Source organism: Glossina fuscipes, unplaced genomic scaffold, assembly GCF_014805625.2.
Source record: "Glossina fuscipes isolate IAEA_lab_2018 unplaced genomic scaffold, Yale_Gfus_2 115, whole genome shotgun sequence".
Lineage (NCBI taxonomy): Eukaryota > Metazoa > Arthropoda > Insecta > Diptera > Glossinidae > Glossina > Glossina fuscipes.
This window is the reverse complement of record NW_023998458.1, coordinates 380,028-396,734: the sequence shown is the minus strand read 5'-3', so window position 1 is coordinate 396,734 and position 16,707 is coordinate 380,028. Positions and strand designations below refer to the sequence as shown.

The 16,707-nt window shown below is 36.4% G+C and overlaps 1 protein-coding gene across 1 annotated transcript; it reads right to left on the bottom strand.

The window, feature by feature from the left end:
• Positions 1–6,761: 6,761 nt before the first annotated feature.
• LOC119640096 (E3 SUMO-protein ligase RanBP2) lies at positions 6,762–16,084 on the bottom strand. Its single transcript, XM_038037911.1, has 5 exons — positions 15,936–16,084; positions 14,528–15,565; positions 9,784–14,448; positions 8,008–9,700; positions 6,762–7,950 (listed from the first exon to the last, which is right to left on the bottom strand). The coding sequence occupies exons 1-5, from the start codon at positions 16,005–16,007 to the stop codon at positions 7,649–7,651; spliced, it is 7,770 nt and encodes a 2,589-aa protein (XP_037893839.1). The 5' UTR covers positions 16,008–16,084; the 3' UTR covers positions 6,762–7,648.
• Positions 16,085–16,707: the final 623 nt, after the last annotated feature.

Here is a 16,707-nt window from a genome sequence, read left to right as displayed (position 1 = left end):
ATCTCCTGAATAGTTTTATACAATTTTTATAGGCGAATTTAGTTCGTAATGTTAGTGATTAACAGGTGGTTTTGTCTGTATCGGAAACGATCCAGTAGAAAAAGGGAAACTATCAATATTAGAATAAATTTGAGCACTATTTAAATTCAAATCGCCCAATAGAAGTGTAATATTTTCGCTAATGATAGATTGTAACATTGAAATTGATATATTAGTGCCGGATATTTGTGATGGTGTAGCCTGTCTATTCATTTTATGTTGATCATTTCATTGAGCACTTGACGATGTATGAAAACTTCAGAAAGTGTAAAATATATGATAGAATAATATAACGAAGATGATATTTTACATTATTTAACGTGTCGAAGATTTTTTGACAGAAATGACATTTAAACAACTTGCCGGAGGAAGGAAAAAAGGAAAAAAGCATGTACACAACTAGCATAGAGCAACCGGTACAGGATCAAAATGCAAGTGAACCCCTAAGCCATCGCAAACATGCGTAAGCTTGGCAACCGATAATAGTTAACACTCTGAGCGGGTTAAACAGTTCATAATTATATTTGCATTGACTAAGCTTTATCAAAATAAAGTGCCTAGAGAAGCGGTTAAAGCCTATCTCACGAAGTAATGCAGGCGAGTCAATTGTACCTTTTAATAATTTAATTACGAAGGAAACCCCAAGAACAAATCTACGTTTCTCCAATGACGGTAAGGATAACAGAAGCCACCTATTTTCATAGGGTGGAAGAGGGGCAATCGGGTCCCAACCTAAATTCCTAAGGGCAAACAGCAAGAATTGCTTTTGAACAGATTCAATTGAATCTACGTAGCGCCTATATAAAGGAGACCACACAACAGAGGCATACTCAAGTATAGGTCTAACCAAACACATGTACAGCCTTTTCGTAATGTAGGGATTATCAAGCTCTTTGGACCACCTCTTTATAAAACCAAGCGCGGACCTAGCTTTGCTTATCGAGAGCTCAATATTGAAGTTGAAACGTAACCTATAATCAAATAGAAAGCCAAAATCTGTGATCGAATCGACGTCTTCCAACTTGTGCGAATCAATGAAATACTGAGTAATGAACGATTTCCTTCTTGAGAAAGAAAGCTTCTTACATTTATTTAGATTTAGTTTCAGAAGATTCAAAGAGCACCATGCAACCAAATTATTCAAATCACTTTGAAGATGATGTGATTGCGATTCTACGGAAAAGGAAGAAAATAGTTTCACATCATCAGCATACATTAAGATATCGCTGAATTTAATCACGGAGGGCAAATCATTGATGTATAAATTAAATAAAATGAGTCCTAAGTGGCTATCTTGAGGTACGCCAGACGTCACGGGAAATTCATCCGGGGTAATGAGGTTAAACAAAACCCAGATATAAGAAATTTAGGAATTGAAATCAAATTAGAAATCGGATATGGATAGTTTGCTGATAAATCAAAATTAGCAGTTGAAAAGTTCTGTCGGAAGTATTCCGCAAAGAGATTTGAGATTTCAAAATCATCCGAGGACTCGGAGCCATTAAAAGATATATGCGAGGGATTTATGGAGATTTTTCTTTTGGAATTAACGAACTTAAAAAAGTATAAAGCGGTTGAGGGAATTAAACATGTGCCTTGCCACTGAGTAGGCGAAGTAGTCGAAAGAACCACTTTTCAAAAATTTTTTGAAAATTTTTATTAGCACTATAATGCGCTATACAATTAGCCGGGGAACTGCGACTACCATAATTTACTTTGAAAGATGCGGCGTATTTTTTAAGTATGTTTAAAAATTCGTTATTTTTAAATTTGTCTGAAATCAGGAAACCAATGCCGTTCGGTCCTCTTACGCCATTTGATCCGAAAATGGCCACTGTACTATTGACTGGTAACATACAGCAGATGGATTTTGCAACGGAATATAAAGAATATATCTGATTCACTTTGGTGGGATACTTAGAAATTCAGTTTTGAATTTTAACATTCGATATCTAATCATATTCGTTTGTTCACTAAGGCGACAGACACTCATTGTCGTGAAAGGTGTTGGCATACACCGCCGCATTACGTCCTCTCTGGAACCCGGCAACAGTAGCGGATTGTGGGTAGCCGAAAAACGATTGTTCACACAAACGTTAGAAATATCGAACGTAAAGTAATGAAACTTGTTGTGTTGCCTATTCATTATGATCAAGATTGAAAGCCAAGGCTTTTCAACGGGATGAAGATGTTCGCGGCACCGTTACCCATAGGAACCATCGGTTTTGCCTGATCATATGAGCACAATGGTAAAGCTAAGTTTTTCAACTACTGTTAAGCTAATTTTAACTTAGTTATAAGATGTCTCGCTTACAGATCCTGTTTTCATGCCTTTAAGGTGCATGAAAAGGTATCAACAAAAATAGCTTTTAGTCGTGTAATTAACAAATATTCTCGTTCGTTTCGTTTCCAAGAGCGCATTCGCATTTCGTATTCTTCTTTGTTATAACATGAGTTTTTTTCACAATCCCTTTGGGGGTTGGAGGACTGGAATGACAGAAAAGGAAAAAAGAAGAAAAAGATGGCGGATGATGTAAACATACGTCGCCGAATTTATAAAATGTGAAGGGAAAAAAAAATTTCAGAAATCTGAACATATTTACGATAAATAAACGAAAAGGTAATTTGGACATCGTTGAACGGTGTAAAGAAGATTAAATACTTTTTGGGAACAATCAGTTGTCTTAATCTTTTATTTGATCAAACCATGTCCTGAATAATTCAGCGAACTTAAGCAAACCAAGTTAAATAACGGGAAGAAGCAGAAAAATAAAGTCGACGGATTTTAATTTTCTTGAGTGATATGTGAAAATCCGTTAAATAGAAAAAAAAGGAAATTATTTAAAATTTGTAAAAAGCAATAAGACGTGGATTATTTATTACAAATGAACATAAATGAAAACAGTTGTAAAACAAACAAATCATTGTGTTTCTATATTATCGGTTTCCTTGGTTATTCGGTGGACAATAAAAAAGGAAAAGAAAAATTTGCAAAAATTCAATGCAGAAGTTCTCGAAATTACTCAACTTAAAATTATAAAAACAAAGTCTGAAAAGTGTGTATTTCAACATGTTGTACATTAGCCAAAAACTTGAAAATTTTGCTACAGATAAGAATAAAACAAAAATGTTGAGAAATTGATTTTACGGGGAAAAGACCAAACAAATAGAAAGTGGTGACAAATTGGCGAAACATTTCTTATATACATCTTGTTGCAAAACCTCAAAGCAAACTCAATTATAAAATATAAATATTCCCTTTTTTTGGATTCAGTAAATATTTTGGAATGCATTAAGCAAATTTAAAATCCAGAAAATTTTTTTTTTTTTATTTCATTAAACATTTCTGCAATCTTCATCCGAAAGTGAGTGTCCCTCTGTTTTTTTTTTTTACTGTGTGCAAAAGCCTTTGTGTGCAGTGAAGCCTAATTCAGGAGATATTAATATAGTCTTGTTGCTTCATTGTACACAGCGCGTACATCTAATGCAACTACACAACAACAACGCCTAATAGATGAACGTTTAATGGAAAACATTTCTGGTGGAGTTATTCTTTCTCCACTAATTTTGCGTCCTTTTGAATTTAATTAAAGCCTTATTTGCTGGAAATAACACCATGTAATCGAAGAAGGTTTATGCTTAATGAGTTGAGCTGCTAACATATGTTTATTGATTTGGATGTCTTCTTTCTATTACGTGGACCATGGTTTGAGGGTTTTTGATATCTAACTTGAATCTAAATAAGTATAGTATGAAATGTGTGTGCTATAGCCATATCTATATAAAGAAAAATTAATGATAATTAATAATTGATGACTGATTTGTGAAATAGTATACTCGTATTATAGTTGATTTAATTTTACTATTTTATATATTACTATTTTTTTTTCATTAAATTAAAAGAAATACCAACAGTAAATTAACGTTAACGATAAACGTCACACATCGTATTTAAATAGATATTATTGTACCGTACAAGAAAAAAAGGGAAAAAAATTAATTAAAATAAAGCTGATTTTGTTTGTTTATTTTATAAATTTAATCAAAACTGAATTGATTTTATGAGAAGAAAGTAGGTCAGAGGTGGCTTTGGACCCAACTTCGGGGTTCTTTATAAACCTTTCTAAAGGCCGCAGGGAGACCAGTTAGTAAAAGTTTCGTCCGTCTGGTACTCGGTAAGGGGCAAGTGCGTGCATATTCTTTGGTGTAACCGTCCTGAAGTGTCCGTGAGCAAGTTATAGAACTCCTCCCACATCTCACGAACTAGCCAGCTATGGCACGTACATTTATTTCACAGCCGTTTATGCCTCTTCAAGTGACACCGCAAGGTTGCCCTAAACCTTTTCTAGATAACTGCGTTATACTTTAGAGGACAGACTGCATAAATAAATAAATTTATTTTATTTAAAGATTACATTGTTTATTAATAGCAAAACTACTAGTGTAAATTCAAATAAATACAACTGTCGCATGTATAAAAATCCAACCACCTGAGAGAATACGTTTGTTTACAATTCTCAATCATTTTGCATGTATTGTACCACTTTAAGGAATAAGCGCATATTCGTTCTCAATAATTCAACAGGTCTTTGTAAAAAAGCCATCGATACGAGATTAAGCGTATATATTCTCAATAATTTCCGTATACAAATTCCAACCATCTGAGAAAATACAAATTCCATTTGAGAATGTTTGAATAAATTTCTTTACATGTTTTGTGCCGCTTTAGAGAATAAGCGCATATTCGTTCTCAATAATTCAAGAGGTCTTTAAATTTTCACAGAGATGTATCAACACAACGTTATATAGTTTTGATTAGTTTTTAGTTTTCTACTCAGTCTCGCACGAGTTCTTATGCAGTGAGGATGTGTTGACGGAATTTTTTCGCAAATATAGCAATGCATTGAGTAAAGGTGTGTGTGTGCATTTACACAGATGTATAACAATGCTTCAACTGCAGTTGACAAGATTCTCATACAGTACTGTTCGAGTTAATAACAATATGAAGAAAGCCTTTTGTAAAGGGTTTTGAAAATATTTGAAAAGGCGACGATTATCGTTTTTATCGGAGATGGATGGCAGGCAAGCGGATAGCGTAACTTATATAAAGGCATGAACATACTTAAGATTACTCTGTGAAAACAATAACTGCGATTACTCAACTTAAAAAAGATTACAGAAATGGCTACAAAACGCGACAGCCGGGAAGGTGTCGTTACCATTTCACAGACAAGGGCAGAAGAAAAAAAAGAAAAACGAGAAGTAAAAGATCTCAGCCTTTACAGAAGTTGTTGTTGTTTGTATTGTTTTTTCCTTCAGCTTTGGCTGTTGTGAACTATCAATTTGAAAGAGTTTACCCGTTTCATTTGTCAATTATACTGCAATACTATAACATTTCCTATACGTCGTGTCAATTATAGTTCATTACTACAACATTTCCTATACCCCGATTTTCGATTTGATACTAGCCCTCAATACGTCATCATCCGATTTTAAATCATTTTAACCCAATTTCGTCTATAATGGAAAGTGTAAAGACGAACAATTCTGCGAAAAATAAAGCTGGAACTTACTATATGCAATTCTAATTAGTGACTGCTCACCAAGTTTCGAGAATGACAATAGTATAATAAATACAAATACAGGGAATGAATACGATTTACGATTGGTAACAAATTTTTTCTCTAAAAACCGGTATACACTATACCGACACATTTACGAAAGCCTGCAAAAGTTGCATGATTCGTCCCAAAAAATACGCTGGCAAAAATTCTTAAACTGTTCCATATTAATCAAAAACTTGTTAAAAAATATTTTCTCTGTCCAGCTAAAAAACATTCATAAATATAGTTCCTCTCGGTGAACTGACATGCCTGTGTTCAACAATAATATTTTACAACACTGATATGCACGTTCAAGGTGTTGAATATGAATCATTGTTTCCACTTCGCAACAATCTTTTAATTCACCATTTATGTAGGGTTTTGCGTAGCTTTTTTTATTATTTTGGTTGCACGCTATACTTTTTGGTTACACGCTATAATTTTTGTTTGCACGCTATACTTTTTTGGTCGCAAGCTATACGACTGAAGGAAATTTTGTAACATTTTCTTATGTAGATATCGTTGCGCTAGATACGATAGCAGCATTTTTAACCATTTTTATAATGATATTAAGAAGGCAGTAAAATATTCATAAAACTCATACTTGGTTTTCTACAAAATTGTACCTATTAGCATGAAAGGTATTATTTTACATGATTTAGCTAAAACTTGGGTAGGGAAAGCTTCATATTGAAATTAAGCGCTCATGATATTCGAACACGAAGCGAAAGAATATTTCTTTAAAAGAGCTTTTTGTCGTTTGGCAGTCGTTCCACTCCGTAACCAAACGAGAGCTAATAAAAAAAAGGTAATATACGATTACAAAGTACCAAAAATTGTGAATGCTTACCAGAGGAAAAACTGCAATATTTTTGAGTTATTATCCTCTCTTCTAAAACACACCATGTCCAATATGACAGCATCAAAATTTTAAATTAAATAAATTATTGCTTACTTGGCGATAAAGCTGATGGTCACTGTATCAATAAAAAGCATTTCTAGCGATCTGAATTTCTTTTTATTGGCTTTGTTCTTCTTCGTTCAACAAAGTTGTAGACTTGCTCTTGCGGTACTTTTACTCCGATTGCTCTTCAACAGTTTCGGTGGTGTCTTTATGCATGATTCACAAAAAAAACTACCTACAACTTAAAGTATATGCTCATGTGTAGTTAAGAGCGTACGAGATAAGAACAGGATACATTAATTCATCCATCACCGCCACACCGACACGATGTGGTGGCATCGACATCGGAACATTCCAAAGTTAGCTGAAATTTACGAAGTTGTCTAAGCCTAGTTAGTTTCTGGGAGCTTGAAGGTGGTGTACGGTATAACCATCTTACAAACTAACATTCCAAAGCATTATCTGCCGTTTTAATTTGAGTTCCTTTCTTGCAATAAGCAATTTTCGTTTTTTCATTTTTATTTGATATGGAATGCTTCTTTGCTATTTATTGAATTTAAATTTTCCAGAAAGACAAACTGGGATAAAAATTTTCCGGAATTCAACGTAACTTTTTTTATGAACAAGAATGCATTAATTAACATAATGATCGTTGGGTACACTTCATAGGAAAAAGAGGGAAATACATAAAATTTATAAATGTACAATGAACATTTAATTTAATATATGCTGACTAGGTTTGATAGCGGATGAAAATTGAACAAAAAAAGTATTACCAAAACGGGTACAACATAAAGTTTCAATTAAATTATATTCAAAAGTGGGGAATGGGCAATTTTCTTCTACGGTATACATAGCTATTTTTTTTTTTTTTATACACCCAATTCTGTGTTTTCGTGGTAGTTTTACGTTTCAGAAAATAACTTACGCAAATAGGTAGCAAAATACGAATTTATAATTAGCGGTTTTTTAACATTTCACTTGAAATCAACTTGTTTGTAAACAAAAGAGTTCGATTCAGTTTTCTGGACCGTATGATATGGACGCCATAAACGGAAAAACGGAATTAGGTGTATTGAAACGATTATTTATTTGAAAGAATCTAATCAATTTCGTTATTGCGCTTTTTACACGCTTCAATGCATTCTTTCAGTTGTTCACTAAACTGGTTGGCTAATTTCTCATTACTAAAACGGACAGCCAATTTCTCCAAAAGACCTTCGCTCGATTCAGCGTAATTCATAGATGCCCATACGAAACTTTTGGGATTTTTACCCAAGTTATTAAAAATGAAATCAGCACCAATTCTGTGATTTAGGACCAGTTTGTGGATTTGTTCGCGACGCATTAACATACGATAAGTTCCTTTATCACGATGAAATAAAATTTTCAATTCGCCAACACCTTAAATAATCATGATAGTTAAGAAGGCTTATAATTGTTTACATAAATCTTGCTTACCTCTTTCTTTCCATTCTTTATTGGTACTGTCCCAGCGGAATAAAGACGCTCGTTCACCGAAAAGTTTAGATTCTTCTTCCTCGCCAGTTTTGACAACAATTTCGTCGGGCAATGCAATAATTGGCTCATAATGCGGATCGTAGTTCTCGTCACTGGTTTTATTTTCGCTGTCAACGTCGCCTGGTATGTTATTCTTGGAATCATTACTAGTATTTCCCGGGCTACTCTTTTCATTTGGTTTTTGGTTTTCTGGGATTTTTTTGTTAAAGTTTGCGAAAGCGTCGTGATTGACAAGACCTATAAACTCTCCAGGGGCATGTTTGGTATTCCCTTTACCCAAAAGCGAGTCATTTTTGGCATCCTTCGAAGCCTTTTCTGCCAAAGTAGCAAAATCTATTGCCGCCGTAGCGGTTTTAGATAAGTCCATAAACTTTGGGGTATCTGCAGTGCTACTACTTGTTGCCGTCGAGAAACCCCCGAAAAGAGAACCTCTGCTTTGAACAGTAGCGGTTGCAGTGCTTCCAAATACATATCCACCGCTCCCACCAGTTTTATTAGGTGAAAATCCTGTAAAACTGGTGAACGATGACCCGAAAATAGAGCTGTTGCTTGCAATTTGGCTAGAGTTGTTCGCGGAAAAGGAAAATATCGATTTATTAGAATCACCAGCGCCGAATACCGAAGTATTGCCGCCAAATAATGAAGATTTTTGTCCGAAAATAGAAGCGCCTGACACTCCGCTGCCAGTGCCTCCGAAGATTGATGTTGATTGAGTGTTATTGCTGATAGTAAAGGTTACATTATTAGCAGCGCCAGAAAACATTGTTTTATTCTCGTCAATGGTAGGTGATTTTGTAGTGAAAAGGATGCTGGAGCCTTGGCCTTCCTGCCCATCAATTTTAACCGTCACATTTTCATTTGTCTTCGCTATACTGTTTTCACTGGCTATAAATGCATCCACCAGTTTTTTCTTAAAGTTGATTGAAGCGCTAGGAGTTTTTGTCGTTGCCGCCGCTGAAACGACCGATGAAAATGTATTTTGCTTTATTAACATCAACGATGGCAATTCCATGGGTAACGTGCAATGTTTAGTGTCTTCTCGACTGATAAAGATTTCATTGTCTTTGCTAGCACTAAACGTGAAGTTATCCGCATCACATCCCCGACAACCAATGCAAGGAGGTTTTGCTTCAAAAAACTCCAGTGGCAACTTTAACTCATTGGCCAATTTTTCATTTTCTTCACTAATATTAAAGGCACTTGCTGGTGGCTTTCTGGTAACGGATTTCTCCGTAGAAACGCTGCCACAAGTCGTTTCTAATATAGGTAATGCACTACCGTCCAATGCCTTTTTGACAGCTTCCACAAAACCTTCGGCAATTTTTTTGCTCTTAAAACGCAAAGAAAATTTTTGTAACTCCATGGTTTCCTCACTAAAATCGTTGACAGCAAATAGCCAGGATTTATCATCTTTACGCTTATACTCCAAGTCTTCACTCAGAGCATGATTGAGACATATTTTCAGCACTTGATCACGTCGCATAAGTACGCGTAGCCTTTTAGTAACCAGATGACGCAATATTTTCACATTGCCCAGACCACGTTCCTTCCATTCGCCATCAGTGAAACGGTATAATTTAGCCCGATGAATGTATAAGATTTCCTCCTCCTCTTCGCCGGTTTTCGCTTCAACCTAATTAAAAAATGATACGTAACAATGAAATTAAGTTTTGATTTTAATTTTTCATTATTTAAAAGAAAAAAAAACAAAGTTACCTTCTCGGGCAATGGTATCACTGGTGTAAAGTGTGTATTGTTTTCTTCTTCCTCATGGTATTCTCTCTCAACATCCTCATCCCCGCCGCCATCAGCATCCCCGCCGCCAAATTTCACGGGACTCTTCACAGATCTTCCTGGGCTTTTTGGTTTAAAAGTGAAAGTGAATCCTTTTCGAGTTAAAGAGAAAGCATTCGGTGCAGATTCTCCGCTGGCTCCTGTTGTATTTGCGGACAATGTCTCAGCGGTGTTACTCGTGGAGGCAGCGGGCATAGATGATGCATCGACATTACCAATGCTAGACAGAGTAGAAGAAGTGGCTAACGGTTTTGGAAAAGTAAAAGTATTTGTCGCGACAACAGAACCACTGCCAAAAGTAAAATCGAGATTAGAGTTCTCTTGCTCTTCATTATCGTCGGGAACTTTAAAGCCAAAGCTAAAATTTTGTTCTATGTTAGGTGCATTTTGACTGCTAGCCTCTTCGAGGACGGCGTCACTTCTTGGTGCATCGCAAGCTATACAATACATTAAACCGTCGTTATTGATAACGTAGCAACTTGAACAAGTCCACGAACCAGCTTTTGCTTTGAATTGATCTCCAAAATTTTCGGGAGCTGAAAGAATTTTCTCTTTACCAACTGCGGTTTGTGTGGCCGGAGTGATCGTAGTTGGCTTTGCAATAGCATTTGATTTACTAAACGTGAAGGGACGTGGAGTTGCAGCGGATTGCAGTTGCGCTACATTCGGCCCGGTTCCAAAGTTGAAGGTAGCTTTAACGTTTGGCACAGTATTAGATGAAGTTGGTCGTTTCGAAAGTAATGTGTTCTCTTTAGGCAACTCACATGCCACACAATACAATTTATCTGCTGCATTAGTGATATAACAAACCGAACAAATCCACGAACCAGGTTTCGGTTTAAAGGCATCACCAAATCCTTCTTGTTTTGCGTTGCAATCTATTACATCAGACTTGTTTTCAGGTTTACTTTCATTTTTGTTAGAAGACAGTGAAGATGAGACTCCTTCATCGGCACTCATTTGGTTTTGCGCCTTAAGTATGATATCATGGAATTGTTTGCATATTTCTGGCGTTTTAAAACGAACTGTCAGCACCTCCTCGACTGTTTCTTTACCGGAGAAATCCTGCCCAACCCACGACAAAGTGGTTTGAGAGTTCTTCACACTTTTGAAAACCGTAGTTTTATACACTGGTTGGTTACAGCAAGCATTGTGCGGTTGTTCGCGTCGCATTTCAAGTCGCAACTTGTTTGGATCGTTTTTGTTCTGCAACAATTTTATATTTCCCAGACATTTTTCCTTCCATCCGCTTGCTTCTTTATCGTAACGCATCAATTTGGCGCGCTGTTCAAATAATATAGTTTCAGTTTCTTCGTCCGTATTAGCTTCAATCAAATCGGGCAGAGCTATGGCAGTTGGATTATTCAGTAAATCATTGGGTACATTATTGCAATTCGGCGTTAAAGTTGCGTTAGTTAGATTCGCTTTGTCCGCACTAAACGGAGGACTAGCAAAATTATTAAAAATACTGGCAAATGGTGAAGCTGAAAAATTGTTGACCGTGGGTGGAAAAATGGCGGTTGGCGAAATTCCAAAGCTTGTCATCGACTTACCAACTCTAAAATTGGAAAATTCCGCAAATTTATTTGCGGACATTTTCGACGGCTCAACTGCAGTGATGAGTGACGGATTTGATTCGGACGATGTACATTCGCTTCTGCAGGCTTGTGCACTTGAAGCAGCAGTGGGCATTATCGGAATTGCCGGCGCATTTGTCTGGGCATTTGTTATTGAAGCGTGATTTTTTAATTTGCTCTCTTCTTGTTGGGCCTTTTTAAACGCTTCTTCAAACTTTGCGGCTACTTCGGCCGTTTTAAATCGCACGAAATACTTTTCTGTGCGTAGCAATCCGTCAGCGGACTCTTTAGCCGCCCAAATAAAACCTTTCGTTTCATTTTCAGGAATTGTAAGTGAGATCTCGGATGTAAGGTTATGATTGGCGCATATATTCTGGGTGTGGTCGTTTCTCATGAGTATACGACATGTACCTTCCTTATCTTTTACAATTTTAATATCACCAATTCCCCGTTCCTTCCACTCGTTATCTATATGATGAAACAAAATCGCTCGATAAGAAAATGTAACCTCTTCAGCTTCTACTCTTGTATGTAAAACAGTTTCATCCGATGACGGTGTAGTAGTTTTAAATTCCGTCAAAGGCTTGCATTCAACTTGTCGATGAGCATCCGATTTATTTGCATCGCGACAAGAACTGTCTATTGTTCTATTTTGTTCATTTTGTTCCTTATTGCTATGGATGGTAGACGCAGCAGCTGCTGCTGTTATTGTTTGAGGCTTAAAGCTAAACGCAGCAATTGTGCCTAAAGCTGGCGTAGAAGCGACATTTTGAGCTGTACTTTTACTCGTTGTATTTGCAGATGTGAGGTTTTTGTTAAGCATTGATATAATGCTTCCTCGCGAATCCGAATTCTGACTATCCGTTGTGTTGTTAGCTTTAAGTTGGTGCGGCGGAATAGTTACACTTAATGTAGGCTGTTGTCGCGATTGCAAGCTAAAGCTGTTTGTATTAGGCAAGGGAGCTGAATATGAAATAACAACATTGGCAGGTGGACCATTTTCAATCGGCTGAACGCCCACAGATTTATTAACCTGTAAAGTTGATGTGGGCAGCAATACGTCATTATGAGCAACCATAGGACTTGGAACAATAGGCATTAAGTAAGCGTTTGACTGATTGTGACCATAAACGTTTACTGGATAGTTGGCAGGTTGGGGAACTGGATTACTGAAACCATTTGCTTGCACTTGCACAGGCGCAGGCATTTGCAAACGAGGCTGATCCTCAGCAACTGGATTACTACCTATAAAACCGCCAAGTCCGCTATTGCCAGAATTGTAACGACTCGATAGGATATGAGAAGTAGACACTTGTGCCTGTTGCTGCTGATATAATTGTTGCTGTAAAGCGTCATCAATGACGTAAAAATCATCTAACATATTCAACGCTTCATCACGTGATGGTGGATTTGTTGACTTGCCTGCTGCTTTTAACGCTTGCTCCAAACCAGTAATTTTTTCGTTCATTAAAACAATTTCCTTATTAACTCTTTGTAATTCAGGCTTTAAGTCTTCTAAAATTTCCTTTTTGAGGAGAATCAATGTGGACGACATTTGTTTAATTAGACATTCCGTTGTATTATCTGCGTCTTTCGAAGACTCCGTTGACGTCGTTGTATCGCGCCGACGACCTCGTTGCGAGCTTCCTAATGCAGATAGTGGAGGTGGAGTATCGATTTGTCTGCGGTGGAAGACGTCCTCTGCGTCGTGATAAATACTCGAGTTATTCTGTGGGCTAAAATAAACTTCTGCGCAAGATTCATTCAAATGAGAAGCATTAAATAGATGCGGCATTCTGATTTCATCGTGAATAATTGAATTCAGGCGGTGATTCGGATCAGCGTTTGGGCTCTTTAACAAGGTTAAAGTCTGTTTGAGACATTCGCCAGTTTTCTCCCAATACAAGCGCTTCATTTTCTTGGGTGTTTTGCTGGTCTGGTCTAATTTGCGATAGGCTTCCGCTTGCCAGTACGAAGCAAATGGTAATTGAAGCCCTGTCAACTCTTCAATCAATTCTTCATATTCTTTTCTTTCAAAGTAACGGCCAGCTAAGTAGGAAGTGGCATCCTCTGCGGCATTAGTTAAATCTTTTTCAACATCTCCAAATTTAGCATATGTGAAGTACTTAGGGACTCCTTCCAACAATCCCTTTCTGTGCATTTTAAGCAATTTTAAACCATATTTGCATATCGATTCTGCTCTGGCTTCTAATAAACATTTTTCCCCCTTTTTTATATTACTACTGACTCGCTCGATGAAAATTTGGCCAAGTTTGAACACAATGGCCATATCAAATTTTGGTCCGTTGACACCCCGTATCGCCTCAATACCGTACTGAAGAGTGCCTCGTAATTCAGCCAAATCGGTACCGTTGCTAAGATTTTTGTATACCTTATAAGCCGCAGACCACCATTGCGCCTGATTATCGCTGCATAATTGCGATTCCAGCAAAACGAAGGGCAATATATATGGTTTTCCAATCACGTTCGAATTTCCCGAATGATAATTCTCATACGCTTCACGTTCAACTTCAAGAGAACGTTTTGCTTGAATTGCAGCTGCATACATAAAGCTGTCAATATCCAATTGGTTCAATGATTCGGCGCTACACACGTTTAGATTCTTTGTGGAAAAACTCAAACCGCTGAAATAACGAGCATGAACAGAAGCCAGATTTTCATTGCATAAACACAAATATGTTGCGTGTTGTAATGATTGCGGCCGCAAGAATTGAGCGTCTTCTTCGTAGCGTTCTATGTCAGCCACAGAGGGCAATTCATATTCAGGTTCGTAGAATTTGGGACACTTGATTAGTAATGACGATTGTTCCTTTGATTTTTGATCGCTATTGCAAAACAATGCCGCGAAAATATTACGACGCCATTGGCCATCAGAGCAAATTTGGCGAATTTGATCAAGCAGATCACAACGGCTACGATTATGTGGCGAAGATTTCGCTTTATCAACAATAGTTCGATCGTTCACGTAAGAAAGTAATGTGCGGCCAACCTAAAATAAACAAGAAAATGAACTTTTGTTTAAATTTTCAACGAAATTCTATTTCTTTAATCTTGCTTTCTTCACAGACCTGTGCACAACGAAATGAGCCCTCACGTTGCCACAAAATTATTAATCGCGTACCATGTTCGTCACAATGTTTCATCCATGGCTCTTTATTTTGCCGCGGCTCCACTTGATAGGCCAGTAATAATAGTGGCAACACAATTCTGGCCGTTTCTCTCCATCTTTGCTTATTCAACATCAATTCACGTTTAAAGATCAAAGCAATCGTGTGCAATAGAAATTGACCACGATAATGATGAAGCAACAACTCGACCATTTCTTTTTGCACGCACAACATTTCATGAATTTGAGAAAATTTGAATAGATATTGATCCAAATTAAAAAGGAAATTCGTAGATTCAATAAGGCCAGTAGATGTGGAGACTGCACTATTGTTTAGGGTAAAGGAAATTTGAACTTGACGCTCTAAACAGCTGATCAATAATAGCCAAAACTCCCAATCCTTTTTAGCAGTCGGTAGCTGTTCATATTTGCTTAGCACTAAAAACACCGTATTATACCACTCATTGCTATTAATAAACTCATCTTTTTGGAGTTTCTCCACTTGGTGTACATATTGAAAAGCGTTGAATATTTGATTCTGATCCATATAATAGCGCACCAAATATATACGCAGCTGAACATAATTGGGACGTGCTTCGATTTCCTTTTGAAGTAATGCCTCCGTCTGATCATTTTCGAAGCTATCTTGTTTCGTTAATTTCAAACGTAGCGCAAGAATAGTATCGTTTTGAACGTGTTCCGACTCAGCTAAGTCACACCAATATTTTGCTTTTTTACAACTTAAGTTTTTATCCTCCAATAATAGTTTACACACTTCAGTCAAAACATCCGCTTGTTTTGCATTCAATTCCAGCGATTGCTGAAACGATTCTAAAGCTTTGTCATCTTTCTTCAACCGTATATATATTTGTCCCATTAGTCTATGTGCATCTGCGTCGTCCTTTTTGACGCTCAAGTATGAACATAAATACTGTTCAGCTGTTGCCAGCTCCTTGATGTTGTAGTACAATTTGGCTATCTGAAAGCCCCGTAGATTACGCTGTAAAAACCGGGAAAAAAGTGTAAGTAACTGTCTACTTTAGGCAATCGCAAAGCAGTTATAAAACTATATTAGCATAGCTTAATGCTAAATCGGTTTACGATTACTTGAAAGTTCAATAAATTCGAATTGTTCTTTTTGTTTATTGAGATTAAATGGATTGAGCTAATAATAATGAGCCTTGATGGCATAAATCCAGTCAGACAGAAACGCAGACAACTCGCCCAATCCTAACAGTGTAGCGGATAAATAATCCGGAAGGAAAGATTTTTCTTTTCTTGAAACTTCCCTGAACATAACCTCAATTTCTTCGCAAAGGAAAAAATGTAAAAATATTACGTTATACGAATACAAACAAAAATACAAATACCTCAGATTCTGAACGCAATTTGTTTAAAGCGACTCGAACTTTAGCATCTACATCCTTTTTGGTTTTATGCATAATTTTTGAGTATTTAAAAAACAAATTGGGAATTTTGCTAGATTTACTTGTCAAAACAACACTTAATTAAATTTTCTAGATATCTTTTTATGTATAAATCATGTATGTATAAACTGCTCTATTAAATTTATTAGTGAACATACGGTGTTTTTAGATACTATTTCGAATATTTCTACAGGGTTGGGAAATGAAGTGCGGTTTCTCAGCTTTGTATGCTACCCTGTAATTTGTATTTAATCTTATTTACAACATCTATGCAAGCATTTGTTTGAAGATAACACAAAGCCGATTATTGTTTGAACATGATAGGAAAATACATAGAATACAATCCTTTTAGTTTTATTCTCGTTAAAAGTACACCTTTTTCTAGGCGAAACATAAATTTAAAAATTTGACGTCAAAGAGAGGTGTTTTGCTATTTCCTATTATTTATAAATAAATGATTCTCAGATGCACATACCAATTGTATGGGTTGTATAGGAAATTTAACAAACTTTTCGATTCCAAATTATTTATATGGTTTTATTTGTTCTTTGTACGATAAATTGAAAATGTTTCAAAGTTCTCTTTTAATAAAAATTCAAAAATATGTGTTAAAGCGAATGTATGGTGAAGATAGAAGAGCAGCGTTTTAATGGCTAACAGTATTATAATGTTTCAAAATGCCGGCAATATTTTTTTCGCAAAGTGGGTAACTCTG